Source organism: Drosophila albomicans, chromosome 3 (assembly GCF_009650485.2).
Source record: "Drosophila albomicans strain 15112-1751.03 chromosome 3, ASM965048v2, whole genome shotgun sequence".
NCBI classification, from domain to species: domain Eukaryota; kingdom Metazoa; phylum Arthropoda; class Insecta; order Diptera; family Drosophilidae; genus Drosophila; species Drosophila albomicans.
In genome coordinates, this window is record NC_047629.2 from 34,739,484 (window position 1) to 34,751,505 (window position 12,022).

At 42.6% G+C, this 12,022-nt stretch overlaps 4 protein-coding genes across 8 annotated transcripts; 2 read left to right on the forward strand and 2 right to left on the reverse strand.

Annotated features, from left to right (window-relative positions):
- The first annotated feature begins 363 nt into the window (after positions 1 to 363).
- On the forward strand, positions 364 to 2,612 carry LOC117569484 (ubiquitin-conjugating enzyme E2 R2). Of its 4 annotated transcripts, none has more exons than XM_034250662.2 (3): positions 364 to 520; positions 1,158 to 1,727; positions 1,783 to 2,612. In XM_034250662.2, the coding sequence occupies exons 2-3, from the start codon at positions 1,167 to 1,169 to the stop codon at positions 2,230 to 2,232; spliced, it is 1,011 nt and encodes a 336-aa protein (XP_034106553.1). In that variant the 5' UTR covers positions 364 to 520; positions 1,158 to 1,166; the 3' UTR covers positions 2,233 to 2,612. The 4 variants fall into 4 exon arrangements, with proteins under 4 accessions (XP_034106553.1, XP_034106554.1, XP_034106551.1 ...); XM_034250663.2 differs by lacking the exon at positions 364 to 520 and adding an exon at positions 558 to 715; XM_034250660.2 differs by lacking the exon at positions 364 to 520 and adding an exon at positions 742 to 902.
- Positions 2,613 to 3,605: 993 nt separating this feature from the next.
- Positions 3,606 to 5,502, reverse strand: LOC117569485 (probable aminoacyl tRNA synthase complex-interacting multifunctional protein 2). The gene is given in 5 exon segments (XM_034250665.2): positions 3,606 to 4,159; positions 4,220 to 4,282; positions 4,285 to 4,447; positions 4,514 to 4,675; positions 5,298 to 5,502. Coding segments are annotated over 5 exon segments (879 nt in total). The 5' UTR covers positions 5,412 to 5,502; the 3' UTR covers positions 3,606 to 3,782.
- LOC117569487 (uncharacterized) lies at positions 5,501 to 7,368 on the forward strand. 2 transcript variants are annotated; one of them, XM_034250667.2, is made up of 3 exons: positions 5,501 to 5,752; positions 5,816 to 5,961; positions 6,016 to 7,368. In XM_034250667.2, exons 1-3 carry the CDS (start codon positions 5,617 to 5,619, stop codon positions 6,148 to 6,150), a joined length of 417 nt encoding a protein of 138 aa, XP_034106558.1. In that variant the 5' UTR covers positions 5,501 to 5,616; the 3' UTR covers positions 6,151 to 7,368. The 2 variants fall into 2 exon arrangements, with proteins under 2 accessions (XP_034106558.1, XP_034106559.1); XM_034250668.2 differs by having other exon boundaries at positions 5,592 to 5,752; positions 5,819 to 5,961.
- LOC117569482 (caprin homolog) lies at positions 6,714 to 11,737 on the reverse strand. The gene is made up of 4 exons (XM_034250652.2): positions 11,212 to 11,737; positions 10,446 to 10,628; positions 10,214 to 10,380; positions 6,714 to 9,969 (listed from the first exon to the last, which is right to left on the reverse strand). The coding sequence occupies exons 1-4, from the start codon at positions 11,620 to 11,622 to the stop codon at positions 7,533 to 7,535; spliced, it is 3,198 nt and encodes a 1,065-aa protein (XP_034106543.1). The 5' UTR covers positions 11,623 to 11,737; the 3' UTR covers positions 6,714 to 7,532.
- Between the last annotated feature and the right edge of the window lie 285 nt (positions 11,738 to 12,022).

Sequence of the window (12,022 nt, forward strand, 5' to 3'; positions counted from 1 at the left end):
TTGTATAACAGAGCCAATAGAGCTTGACAGAGCAATAACATTTTCAATGTCTCCAAGCACACTGCCTTATCGATTACCTCAAACGATTACCAAAGTTAGTTTAAAATAATTGTGTGGCCAAACTTTGGCATATAATGTTATGTTACTTTTGAAATTGCGGTTGACAATCTTATTCACTATCAGCTGTGGGAAAAAATACCATATTCAAACAATAAGTTAAACAACAAAGTTAAAAAAAGAAAAATAAATCAAAAGCAATTAATTCTTTAACGGTAATGCCAGTTTTACATTTTCAAAATGAAGTTAAAGCTTGTTTTGTGAGAACAGTATATTTTTGACGAAAAACCGTATATTTAAAATTTTTCAAATGTGGTCACACTGCAACGGCTTAGTATCGAATCTCTAATTATGGCGAATATGTGTAATGTGAAATTGTTGCAAACGAAGAAGTGAATACAAATACAAAGCAAGTCAGTTAATTAAGCAAGTTATTCATTGCACGTTTATCAGTGAAAAAGAAGTACGTATTTGTAACACAATAGGCTGTTTGCGTTCAATTACAAAATCTGTGACACACACATACACGCACATTGATGCGTCAATTTTTATTTGTGTTTTGTCTCAAAAATATTTTTGTTGTCTGCTTCACAACGCCGACCATAATAACAACAACAGCAAGAACAAGAGTAACTCTAATACCAGCAACAAAACAACAGTAAGAACAAGGAGGGCAACGGAAAACGCATCGTTTTCTAAACTCTCTCGCTCTCGCTCTGGCCAAATAGATACATACGTTTTAAAATATAGTAGATGACAAAAGCGCGACAATCGCTTATCCAAAAAACAAAAAATTTTCAAGTTCCATTTGCAACAACAATTTGAATGCATGCATGCATGAACTTGTAAGTGTGCGTGTGTACGTGTTTGTATGTGTGAGTGCCGCTGCTCACCTTGAATCCGTCAACGACGTCGACGACGACTTTGCTGCTGTTGTTGTTATTGCTGCCTCTGCCTCAGCCGCTGCCTCTGCTTCCCTCGGCTGCGTCAGCGTATAAGATATTGACCCTGGACGTCTGATACATATTCGAAGCAACACACACACAAACATTCGCTCGTTTTGATTTATTTAGTTTTTTTTTTTTTGTTATTGCTTGTAGGTGAACCAAATGACCACCGCTGCATCCACATCGCAAAATGCGTCGTCAACGCTCTTGGCCGCTGCCGGGGCAACAACAACAACATCCACACTGACAACAGCAACATCAACGCAACAGCCAAGCAGCTCAGCAGTTCGTGCCCTGGCCATGGAATACAAATCCCTGCAAGAGGAGCCGGTGGAGGGATTTCGTGTGAAACTAATGAACGATGATAATCTATTTGAATGGGAAGTAGCCATATTTGGGCCACCGGATACCTTGTATCAGGGCGGCTATTTTAAGGCACATATGAAATTCCCAAATGATTATCCATATTCGCCGCCATCCATACGCTTCCTCACCAAGGTCTGGCATCCGAACGTCTACGAGAACGGGGATCTATGCATATCGATACTACATCCTCCGGTCGATGATCCGCAGAGTGGAGAACTGCCCTGCGAACGTTGGAATCCCACACAGAATGTGCGTACCATTCTCCTCTCGGTCATATCGCTGCTCAATGAACCCAACACCTATTCGCCGGCGAATGTAGATGCTTCGGTGATGTATCGAAGATGGCGGGACTCGCAGGTAAGCAGTTGGCTTTTCATTATGATACCATTCATGTTCTAATATTACACTGCAGGGTAAGGACAACGAGTATCCGAATATCATACGCAAACAGGCGCTGGCTGCCAATGCGGAAGCGAAGCGTGAGGGCATTGTGGTGCCCATGACACTGGAGGATTACTGTTTGAAGCCAACGGTTAAGCCCAGTACAGAGTCGGGCCTGGATGCGAATTTCTATGATGATGATTTCGATTTGGAAACTGAAGATTTGCCCACAGATTCCGAGGATGAGGATGACGAGGACGACGATGAGGATGATGAAGAGGATGAGGATGACAACGATGATGACGACGACGTAAATGAAGAGAACCGGCAGGAAAAGGGTAATGGCGATAGTGCTGCGATTAGCAAAACTAAATGCAAGAACAACAACGGTCTGGTTGCAACGAAAACAACTGCAGCTGGTGGCGCTTCAGCGGATGACACCGAATCTGCCGATGATAGCGGCAAGGGCGAAACCTCATAATGCTGCAACCACAACCAGAAGCATCTGCAATTTCTCCTCAATAGCTCCTTGCCCTAGGCCTCCGTGTAGCATTTAAATCGAAGTCTGGTGTGAACAATCTGTCTGTGTGTGCGTGAATCGAGCTAGGAGGCGTTTAATACAACATCAACCCCAAATCGCTATGCTTATGTCATTTATCCCGATACACAAGTTATTGCATCTATATACAACAACAACTAAAAGTAAAAACCAGTCAGCCAATCAAACTCAGCTCCAGCAACAAAACAGCTAATAACCCTCAGCCAGCCAGTTAGCTTCAGTTTTCTGGTCAGGCCTATTTTGTATTTTGAACCAATCCATTGAATCGAGTTTCGGTAGCTTGCGAATCCTTTCAACAACAACAAAGAAAAGCAACAAAAACAACTGAATATGAATATATATACAATGTATTAGCTGTAAATTATTATTTAAAAAATATATATATATACTAAACTACAGATTAAAGCATATATATATGCCGGAAGAGTGGGTTATGCGGGGAGGATTTTTTAAAAAATAAATATACAAAATTAACCTCCAAATGGGGAGAGATTTATCCTAAAAAAAGCTAAAGTGAAGCGTAAAACTACATATAAAAATTTGCGGATTAAATCAGTGGATTGTCAATGTCTAAAATGTAGAAATTAAGCAATTTGTAAGTGCAACAAAACCGAAATATGAATAAAAAGAACTAAATCTGCAATATAGAGAAACGAAAAGTTCGCATTGTATAAATTAAATTGCAAAGATAAATAAGCCAAATAAAATGACAACAAAAAATACGAGTTTTTTAGTTTGCATGTGCTAATTGTTCGATTGAAAGTCATTGTTTAATTAATTAATTGTATTTGTTTTATTTTTATTTGTAACTACTTTAGCTGTGAACCAACTGCTTGATAAACTGCTTTCGTTTGCACTGCTTGCAAAATTACTGCAGTGTATTGAGACCAATTTAATGGAGTGCTTCAAAATGTCTACTGTATTTTGTGCTAAGTTTTTGTCGTTGGTTCGTTTGGCAATTAATATCCCAACTTAACATTTAAAACTATGCTAATATATATTAATATTTCAAAATGTTCAGTTATAGTTACTGATTGCGATGTGTTGCTTCAAACTGAGCTTGAACTACTTGCGTAAAGTTCAAATTAACAGCGCGGTTAACAGATGTTAAAGTAACAAAAATTGTAAAGACCACTGCTTGACATAGAGAAGCCAGTGAAAAAAAATTTACATATTTTTTCAACATTTTAAATGGGCGTAATTAAAGTTTTATAGGAAATCGTTTTTTAGAAATGTTACTTGTGGATACACGACCACAAAGTTTTAATAAAAGTTCAAATTTAATAAAAAATGTATTAATTTAATAGAATAATTTATTCAATAATAAATTAATAAATTTTACTTTATTTGTTTCTCCACCCTCTAGAAGCTTTTTGCTTAAGTAATTGTGATGCCAACAAAAAAGCGTGGTAAACTATATTTAATTTTTTGCTAACACTTTATTTTCATTCGCATTGAGTAGAGTAAAGTCCTTAGATCTGGGTAACGAGCTTGGCCCGCTTACGCCATGCCAGTAGCGCCGGTGTCAGATCCTTGTCAGTGATGGCAGGCATGCGAATGAGGGAACTGTAGACGCCGATGTCGGCCACAGACATTTGTTGACCACCAAAGTACTGCTGTTGCTGCAGTCGCTTGTCTAGCAATCGCACCATTGCCACTTGGCTTTTGTGTGTGGTGCAACGCAGCAGTTGATAGCAAATGTCGAGCACGGCGTCGATCTCATTGCAGAGAGGTGAGTTCTCATAACGATACTCGGTGGGTCCAACACGACCCAAATACCTGATGATATTCACTTCGCCGTAGATGGGCACATACATAGTAGGTGAACTGATCATTTCCGTGTGTTCACCTGCAGTAAATACAAAGAGTTAAGTTAATGACTGATAAATAACTAAATAGTTCTGCTTACAGTTCTTCCAGATCAGCGTTACGTTAATCTTGGGCAATGCCGTGTTAACCGGCACCTTGGCAGATTGGCCTCGAATTCACGGGCAGCTGGCCCAATATCTGCCATTGTCGAGTGTGTGAACGTCTTCACATCGATGGTGTACAAATCACGCCAAGCATTCTTCAAAGCCAACAGCGCATAGGGTATAAAGTTGGGATGACCATTGACGACAACATCTTGCAGTGGCACCTGTTGGTGAAGGCATTGTCTTTTTTATATCTCTTAAATTCCACCACACTTTCTTCGAATACCCACCTCTTTAAGGCCTCCATTTTGGTAGGCTGTCGTATGCTGGATGGTCTTTCCACATACTCGCACTCCTAAGCTGGCGCGTATTTTGCCCAATTGCGCCTTTAGCTCTTCCAGCTGCTGCAGCACCTTGTCCTGGCGTTTCACCACAGCGGCTGTATCCTCCTGCTGCAAGTAGACAAAGGACGTTATACATCAGACAGGTGCAAGCAGTGCTAACGTTTAGTGATGACAATCGTATGTAAACTAGAGATGGGCGCGTGACAATGACATTGACGTCATCGTTGACTTCACAAGCCGGTATATTGGAAGCTTAGCGTTAAACATTTCATCATGCGCCCATTTCTAATGTGATCACAGTATGCACAAAAGACAAAAAACACAAGCACCGTGCGTATTATGCGTTAGTCAGAGTAATGTTTATAAATAGATTGATAATTTGTTGTGTGTTTTTAGTATATAGAGATGTTGTTTCTTTTAACCTTTAGCAATTGTTGTATTTGTCGGCCTAAAATGTCCAAATCAAGTGCACAAGTTACTGACTTTTTTGGGTTGCTCGCACTCTCCGTAACGCCATTATTGTATTGAATGTGCTTTGAATTGCATGAAAATGAAATGTTTGCGTTATGAGTGAAAAGTATCTTTACTGGAGGCTTGTGCAACCATTAAATAGTATAACAAATATCACTGTCACTTTAGCACTGTGACTCTTTTGAGTCACAGTAACGTTCGCGCTCATCTCTAAAATTGGCCACGGCAGCTGATGGAAACGTTATTGCACTGCACTTACTGCGGTGTCTCCTGCTGTTGCACCGCCGGCGGCGAGGCTGACATTCTTTAAGTCGTACATACAGGTGGGCAGTTTGATATCGAATTGGGGCAACAAAGTTTTCAACTCGTACATTTCTACTGGCTTATTTGGAAGAAATTCAGTTGTTGTACTTCGCGAAAATGTGCTTGCCTCGTCAGCGTGACCGCAACTTGTATTCTCAAAATGTACTAAAAATGCGCAAGCCGCAATTTGTATTATAAACCAGCCGACAGCCGTCTACAGCAGAAAATTCTCTTATGCGACGAGCGGTCACACCGAGTACGACAGCTGTTTTGAAATGGAGGCTCTGTTAAAATATCGTTATAGTTTTTTAGCTGGCGCTTGCGCTGCTGGCGGCAGCTTCTTTGGCAAGTTGCCCAGCTATCTTAGCGCCCTACGCTTGGTGAAATCAACAACCGGCAATTCGTATGTGGGTATGTAAAAACAGAATGCTGTTGCCAACAAACTTTTATGGATTTCTTTTGTTTTTCTTTTAGAAGTTGCACTGATCCAATTGCTGCCTCTGATCCTTATGCTACTCTGCAATGTTTGCAACATGCGCTACTTTCTGAAGGCGCTGCAAATGTCACAGCAAACACTCACGGCAACCGTCTTGACAGCCGCCTCCAATTATGTCTTATCGGTTTGTATTTGCTTGCAGTACTTAAGTGCAATTCTTCTAATTAGACAACTTTAGTTCATTTTAGGTGTACTCGTTTATCAAGAGCCGCTGTCGACATTATCCGGCATTGGTATATCATTTATATTGGCAGGTCTTTGGTTTCTATGCGACTCTCCAACAAAAACTGAAATTAAGAGCAAGCAATCTTAGAAACTATGAATTGTATTTATTTAGGCATTAGGCAAGTTTTACTGTAAACGAAAAATCACTTAACGAAAGAAATTCCAATTGCAAGCAAACTTGTTTTTCTACTTAACGAAATCAAATCCAATTATAAACCCATCTCAATTGCCCACCTGACGAAAGCAGCTCCATCTACAAATTCAACCAATTTCGATCTTAACGAATCCAATTCAAATTAAGTTTCAATTCAGGCAAATGGCCTGCAAAATGAAAAAACATTTGCTACTTATATAATTGTTGTTTAATGTACTATTTTGCAAATACATAATTCATGTTTGTTTCTTTGTTTATAATGCACATAAGTGGGGCATAATGTTGTAATGCAATAATTGTTAATACAGTTCTCTACATATAATTCATTGTAGATATCTATTAAATATATGCGCGCATTTCAAATTTTTTTGCTCTGTGCTGGCAGAAAAAACAAAGATTTATAACCAAATGCAATAAAAAAGAAAATAAATTGTAGTAAGAGCACAAACTATAAATATATTTGTTTATAGTAAATTACATAAGTTGCATTCCGTTCGTTTGTTTTGTTTTTCATATTTTCATCATCCATTCGCAATGTATTATATTAGTTAATTAAATATAATTTGTATGTTTCAAAAATGTAATTTAATTGCTAAGACGTATAAATACTTTTATTTTCTGTTTCCATGTATTTATTTTAACGTGAAAAGTTGTACGCACTTTTCTCAGCTCCTTCTCGTTTCCTCTTTAGTTTTGTATCCGTTCCTTCGTTTCGCTTCGCTTCCTTCCTTTTCAAGTCGCAGCTGTTTGTCCGCACGCTTCTTTTGCAATCAATTTAAATATATTTAATTTGTTTTTGTATTTTGCTCTTGGGTTTTAGAAACCCAATTTACATTATATTCTTGTTGGTTGTTGCTTTTGTTTTGTGTATGTGTTTTTGAACTTTCCTGTATGTTTGTTGTTTGTCGTGTGGTGTTTTGTTAAGTGTTCATCTAATTACTATGTTTTTTTTTTGTTTTTATTATTAATTAATTAATTAAATAAATCATTATATAGAAACATTTAATTGTATTTGAAAAAAATGCGCAAACTGTTTCCGTTTGTATTCTTTTTTGGAGTTTTTTTTTGCGCGTTGCCGACTAACGGTAAATCGACTGCTAACGTGGCAACGCTGCGTGTAAAGTATGTGTGAACGTGAAGGATGTGGATGTGTGAGAGTGGTGCTAATATAGTAAATATGTAGATGATGTGTGAGTGAGAGAGAGTGTGCGTGTGTGTGTGTGAGAGGAGCTTTTCGTTTAATACATGGGCTACGGCCAAACAGCTGCGCCGCCGTCGACATCGACGCTTCTCCTGCTTCTTCTCACGCTCACTGTTCAGTTTTTATTCTCCAGGCTCAGCGGCATGCGTTGCTGTGATTGACGCTGATTCACGTAGCCACCGCTGCCGCCACCGCCACCGCCATTGCCCGGCCCAGAGCCGCCTGCCGTGTTGCGGCCACGATCACCCATTGGACGTCCAAAGGGTCCGTTGCCGTTGCGTTGATTGCCACCGCGCTGGCCACGATACGAATTACCGCCGCCACCAGATGAATCATAGCGCGACTCCTTGTTGTAACCACCAACACCTCCTCCTCCACCGCCGCCGCCATTCTGATAGTAATTGTTGCCGTTGCCTCCGCCGCCTCCACTGTTGGACTCATTGTTGCGGAAGTAAACGCCACTGTTACGTCCATTCTGCTGCTGTTGCGAAGACGACGAATTGCCGTACTGTCTCGAGCGATAATTGCCGCCGCCATTGCGACCACGTTCGTCACCGCCGCCATTGCGACGCTGCTGATAGTTGCCAGAATTGCGACGCACCTGGTTGCCATTATCCTGCTGCGAGTTGGAGTTGTTCCAGTGATTGTTGGCAGTATCGTTGTTGTCGTAGTTACCAGCTCCACGTCCGCTGCTGTTGTCGCGTGGTGTTGACCATTCCTGCTTGTTGTTAGTGCTGCTGTTGCTGCCATTCGATGCAGTGCTGCTCATCGCATTCATCTCGCTGCTCCACTTGCTGCTGTTGCTGCTATTGTTGTTGTTGCTGCTGCTGTTGGTTGCAGCGGAAGGTGGCGTTGCTGCTGCTCCACCAGCAGTGGCTACAGCTGGCGATTGCTCCACCAGTGCCGATGATTGAGTCTTGAGCACATTGGTCAGCGCAGCAGTGGCGGCTGCATTCGTGTTGTCATCAGCTTGGAACACATCGCTTTCAATGATTTCACTGTAGCCTCCAAACTGTGGATGCTGTCCCTTGTGCTTTGCCTGCTGATGTTGCTGCTGCTGTTGTTGCTGCTGCTGCTGTTGCGGCTTGTTAAGAGCCAGTTGCTGCTGTAGCTGCTGCTCGTAGCTAACAACGGCGCTGTCATAGGGAAACACTGCAGTCACATCGCCTGGTTGCATACCAATTCCTTGAGGAGCTGGCGTTGCTTGCTGCTGCTGCTGCGGCGGTTGTTGTCGTGGTTGCTGCTGCTGTTGTTGTTGCTGCTGCTGTGGCGGCAAATGTGCCACGATCAGCATGCGCTGCTGCTGTTGACGTTGCTGGTCTGCAATCAGCACTGGCGAGAACAATTGTTGCTGCTGTTGTTGTTGTTGTGGAGGCTGCTGCTGCTGTTGTTGTTGCTGCTGCAGGGACGGGAAGGACTGATTGGTAAAGGTCAGCGTGGTTATGGTATGCAATTCATCGACATGATTCTGCTGTTGTTGTTGCTGCTGCTGCTGTTGTTGCTGTTCGAAGACTAAACCAGCCACTGGCAATTGTTGCGGCGGCGGCGCCTGTTGCTGCGGCTGATGCTGTTGTTGCTGCTGCTGCTGGGGAGTAATCACCTCCACCGGAGCATCCAGTTCGCTGTCCTGCAGAAAGTGGAAGCTGCCGGTGCCAAGTACCTCGGACAGCGGACGCAGCTGCTGCATAAACTGCTGCTGCTGTGGCGTTGCTGCCTGATGATGAGCTGCAGCAGCGGCTGCAGCTGCTGCCTGCTGTGGTGGTTGCTGCAGCGGCGGCTGCTTGAAGTAATTATGCTCCACAGCACGCACTGTCGTCGGCCCAAAGTGCGGCGGTTGCTGCTGTTGTTGTTGCTGCGGTGGCACCGTCGGCGGCACAGCGGCAACGCCCGCCTGGGGCTGCTGCTGTAAGGCCTGGAGATTCACGGGGCTGCTCAGCAGCTGATGGGGATGTGCATGCTGCGTCGGTGGCACCACATGCGTTGGCTGTTGCTGTGGCGGCGGTGCCGCTGCTGTATACACAACATGCACAGGTGTCGTCGCATTGCCCGCTGCAGCAGCCGCTGGCGTAGCATTATAAACGCCCGGTGGCTGAACAACCACACGCTGCTGCTGATGCTGCGGCGGTTCGTGCAACAGATGCGCACGCTCCTGCTGATGAAGCTCGGGCAACACATTTCCAGCAGCATCGCCAATTGACAGCTTATCCAGACCTTCCTCCAAAGAATTATGCACCGATGGCTCAGACATCAAAGTTTCCGCCACGTCAGCATTGTTGGCCACATCGTTCAACAGTGTCTCGCCCTCACCACTAGCCGTGCCGCTGTCCGTGCTGTTGCCCTGATCCGTTGAGGGAATCCAATAGTACTTGTCCAAATAGCCGCAATCCTGAACCTTGTGGAAGAGCGCCAGCAATTTCTCGAACGTCAGCTCACCATAAGGCTTGGCGCGCGCATTAATGGTCATGGCAAAGAGTTCGGCAGCCTTTTGAGCGGTCGTCAGAAAGCTAATGTCCTCAGCCGTTTCCGGTCGACGAGTTTGCACCTCCACACAGCTAAATTACAGAACAGAAATTAATTATATGAATACACTAATTTTTTATTGGCTATTCCCTTTGATACAAATTTCTTTAATCTATACCGTTAGTATTCTATTGCTTCTATGCCTTATAATAAATAAACAAATATTTCTAATGTAATAGGCATTATCGGAGCTTAACAGCATCTCAGATGTTAAGGCAGTGTTAACGAAACTTAACGGCATTTTAATTAACAGAAATATGCCCTGCTAATACTTACAATTTTTCGAGCGTCGCCAGTTCATTAGTTTCCAGTTTGCAGGCGCCATTCTCGCCGGTCAAGAAATCATTGCGCACCTGCTCATCGATGAAGCAGGAGAGAACGTTTTGCATAACCAAGAGATCACGAATCTTAGCAGTCTCGGCCACAGTCTTTGCCTGGTTGTCCTGCATGTTTCAATTGTTAATGTTAATCAATTGCAATTTCACAAACTCTTAATGTACTGTGTTACCTTGCGAGCCTGTTTTTTCTGCTCCTTTTCGGCCTCCTTGCACATCTGCTGAATTTGCTTGGAGAAGTCACGAGCAAATTCAGTAGTCGCCAGCACAGAATCGTATTTGGCAACGGCAGCTGCCTGATCGGAGCTCAGTTCCTTGCCGCCACTTTGGATAGCCCGATACGATTCTAGTTTGGTCTAAATAATAATAAGTGACACATAAAATAAAATTGGAAGCATGAGTCATTGTTTAGAAGATAACATTTGCGACGCATCATGTTTTTCTTTGCTTTGCCCACAAAATATAAAAACAAACAAAGCGCGAATCGAAACCCAATCGGAATACGATAGTTTAAAAATGTCGGGCCACATGCGTCAGTAAAAACGTTGCCAGAATTTTCGCCGGCCTGCAGCAAACACGAAAGAATTTCTTTATATAAACGCACGCACAAATTACACTTTCTGTGCATAAAACCGTTACCCAAATAAATATTTTTATGTTAAATTTTTGAAATTTTTAAATGCATTTGCACAAGTCGAGCATAAAGTGAAAATAAACTTTTTATTCTTACAATCACGACTAACAATCTGGCAACGCTGTCAGATAGCAAACATGGCGTCGCGAAAAATCTGCGTGCACAAAGGGAACAAGCAACACGAGCAAAAAAAAAAAAAACGAACTGAAACAAAGCGGGCGACGAACACGAATATGAAAATAAAAAATGGTGGGCTATGGCAGACCATACTATGTCCCACTTTAATGTCCATGTTTCACGCTTACCTTGCGCTTCTCCAAGTTGCGAATCTTGTGCTCAATGATGACCAGAATTTGCTTCATCGGATTGTACGGTTCAGCGGCCGCAGCAGCCGTCAATTTCAGCGTTTTGGCATTGACATTATTGTTGTTGTTGGTGCTGCTGCTAGTCAAATCGGTTTGGCTATCTGCACTACCAGCTGCAGCTGCCGCCGCTGCAACAACAACAGTCTTGGCACATTCAGCGAGATTGGTGTTGCTGCTGCTGCTATGCTGTCCGTTGCTTGCGTTGCTATTGTTGCAGCCGCCGCCGCTGCCGCCACCACCCACGCCGCTGCCGACAATGCTGCTCGCACCAATTGAGCTGACCGAGGCGCGTTTCTCCTTGCTATTGCTGGTGTTGTTGTTGTTGGTGAATGTGGTAGCAGCCGAAGGCATTGTTTGCCGTGTGTTCTTCTGGTTGCTTACTACTGTTACTATAAATTAGGAATGAAATTGAAACTGCTGCCTCGTCCTGCCGTTCTTTTTGTTCTTCGAAAAACTTAGGGGTCTGAATCAGCGTGACCGAAAGATGATTTTCAAAATATAACACTATTTTTTGACACACATGTCAAATATACCAATTTCATAATGAAAATATTAACATTCACCTTACTCGTGTGGTCACACTATCAATAATGTTCTAAAAAAAAAATGCGCAACTTTTAAAATTGTGTTGTTGTTTTCTCTTTATTAAAACTAATCCTTTTTGAAGAAATACCAGACAACTTTTTTTGTTTCCATAAAGCGGGATCTTTAAAATTAATCTATATAAATGATAATGTTGGAGGCAAAAGAT

Coding starts and splice junctions, on each gene's coding strand:
- LOC117569484 (XM_034250660.2), top strand. Junction 1,728..1,782: donor GAAGATGGCGGGACTCGCAG/GTAAGCAGTTGG, acceptor ATTACACTGCAG/GGTAAGGACAACGAGTATCC.
- LOC117569487 (XM_034250667.2), top strand. CDS start 5,617: ATGGAGGCTCTGTTAAAATATCGTTATAGTTTTTTAGCTGGCGCTTGC. Junction 5,753..5,815: donor AACCGGCAATTCGTATGTGG/GTATGTAAAAAC, acceptor TTTTTCTTTTAG/AAGTTGCACTGATCCAATTG. Junction 5,962..6,015: donor CCTCCAATTATGTCTTATCG/GTTTGTATTTGC, acceptor AGACAACTTTAG/TTCATTTTAGGTGTACTCGT.
- LOC117569482 (XM_034250652.2), bottom strand. CDS start 11,622: ATGCCTTCGGCTGCTACCACATTCACCAACAACAACAACACCAGCAAT. Junction 10,629..11,211: donor GCAACTTGGAGAAGCGCAAG/GTAAGCGTGAAA, acceptor ATTATTATTTAG/ACCAAACTAGAATCGTATCG. Junction 10,381..10,445: donor AGAAAAAACAGGCTCGCAAG/GTAACACAGTAC, acceptor TGAAACATGCAG/GACAACCAGGCAAAGACTGT.